The sequence below is a fragment of the Microtus ochrogaster genome, chromosome 2 (assembly GCF_000317375.1).
Source record: "Microtus ochrogaster isolate Prairie Vole_2 chromosome 2, MicOch1.0, whole genome shotgun sequence".
In the NCBI taxonomy this organism is placed as follows: Eukaryota; Metazoa; Chordata; class Mammalia; order Rodentia; family Cricetidae; genus Microtus; species Microtus ochrogaster.
The window spans coordinates 49,617,904-49,619,877 of record NC_022010.1 but is presented as its reverse complement, the minus strand read 5'-3'; the positions used below and the strand labels follow the sequence as shown (position 1 = coordinate 49,619,877).

At 47.3% G+C, this 1,974-nt stretch overlaps 1 protein-coding gene and 1 pseudogene across 7 annotated transcripts in view; both read right to left on the bottom strand.

The window, feature by feature from the left end:
- The window catches only part of LOC113457329, a 2,027-nt pseudogene extending 1,867 nt beyond the window's left edge, over positions 1–160 (bottom strand).
- Positions 1–1,974, bottom strand: part of B4galt4 (beta-1,4-galactosyltransferase 4) — a 27,835-nt gene that overhangs the window by 11,916 nt on the left and 13,945 nt on the right. For all 7 annotated transcript variants that reach the window (XM_005344989.3, XM_026788258.1, XM_026788267.1 and 4 more), the window contains one exon: positions 1,544–1,731. In XM_005344989.3, coding sequence (XP_005345046.1) covers positions 1,544–1,731 — 188 coding nt within the window. The remainder of the gene's footprint in view (positions 1–1,543; positions 1,732–1,974) is intronic.

Below are 1,974 nucleotides of genomic sequence, written 5' to 3'. Positions count from 1 at the left end.
GTCTGGGGAGGTGCTGAGGTACATAGGCTAGGAGAGGTTACCCCAATGGACCACCATCTATGTGGGCACAGGGAAGCTGCCCCCGATGATTGGTGCTGACCTTCCAGAGAGGCTGCTTTAGTAAAGTCACACATCCTCCCGCCAGCAGCTTCTCACCCATGCTCTATAAATAAGCCTAGTAAACAGATGCTCCTTGGGGTAAACTTCGGTGGGCTCAACTTTGCTTCATCATAGGGACCTCTGTTATAAGAGGCCACTTGTTGGTTCCCAGCTGCTCAGCAGAAACTATATTATTTAAATCATCAGCTCTAGCTTCTTATTGGCTAACTCTTACATCTTAATTTAACCCATTTCTAGTAACCTATATATCGTCACATGGTTGTGGCTTACCAGGTAAAGTTCCAAGTGTCTGTCTCCAGTGGGGCAACATGGCTTCTCCCTGATCCCATCTCCTGTCTCCCAACATTCAGTTTAGTTCCTCCCCCCCCACACACTTTCCGCCTACCTAAGTTCTGCCCTAACAACAGGCCAAGGCAGTTTCTTTATTCACCTATAATATTCACAGCACACAGAGGGGAATCCCACCTCAGACCTCATAAGTAGGAGGCAGGTGTGAGTTACACTCCTACCCTGACAGACATTCTCATGAGAGTTACAAATGAATTCTCCTAAGTAGTCCAAAGTGAGAGACCTAGACTGCAGAAGCAACATGGAAGCAAAGACCGAGGAAGATGTCAAGATACTCCGTTTCCCTGAGCACTCTATATGTTCTGGCAGAGTCTCCTCCCCCTCTGCCTACCTCACAGTTTAGTTTAGCTTCCTACTGACTTCCTTCCCCTCCCTAACTTAAGTGCTTTCTGCTGTGTTTGCAGATTAAGGCATCTCCATAGGCACTTCCTGTCTCAGTAGATCAGTACTCACGCTGCTTCTTTAACCTGACTTCCTGGCCCCTAGCCTAGTGTCATAACTACACACATGAATGGCAGGACTTGGAGGAAGGTACAGGGAAGTGCACATGCTATCAGATAACCAGAAGTTATCTCAATCCCTATTTCCCTTTGTTATATTTGACTAGGAGATGGTATAAAAATCCAATTAAAACCATTTGTTCCTCTCCTGGGGACAGAAATAGAGAGGGATGAAGGGCTGGTGGCGTTTTCCCATGGTGGCTTTGAAGGAAATGGGTTTGTCCTGGATATCCTGGTTCCAAGAAGACTATTAAGGTGCACCCCACCTTTCCCTAGAACTCTGGAAAGCCATCCTAAAAAGAGATAACATGTCTTGCCACAGGTCCTGCGGGGCGAGGCCACCACGATTTGCTTGGATTACATTCTCCTCTCCTTTCTCTTTGTCTTTGTGCTTCTTGCCAAGGTTGTGGGAGGCCTTTTTGCTTCCTTATTTCATCTTTTCATTGCTGTTTGGCACATAAGGGAAAATGGGTCGTCTCCTCTCCCTCCCCCCCCCCTCCGCTTTCCTCGCTCACTCTGGACACATTACAGCCTTGATCACAGTGGAACACCCTGCACAGCCAGAGCGGCCTCACCTGTAGCCAGTGCTGTTCCTGCCAACCACCAGGTGCTTGGGCTGCTCGCCACACGTGTAAAGGTTGAAGTCATTCTCCGGCACCAAATCCACGTCGTGGAATATGAAGCAGTCCCAGTTTTCCTCCCTGAGAGCCTCCAGATAGCCCACATTCAGGAGCTTGGCTCGATTAAACTTCTTACTTCCAGTCTATTGAGGATGTAAATAAAAATGAAAGCGCTCCAGAGATAAGCTCTCCAATGTCCTCCTTCTCACACCCATTTCAGAGCGGTACATTACCCTTGTTCCTTCACAGGACAACACACACACACACTAGGATCTAACAGATGCAATGATAACAGAAAACAGTTTGGGTTTTGTGTTTCACACATAGTTATATTCTGTAATTTAAAAGCATCCCCTTGACTCTGGCAAGGTGAAAATGGAGAATAG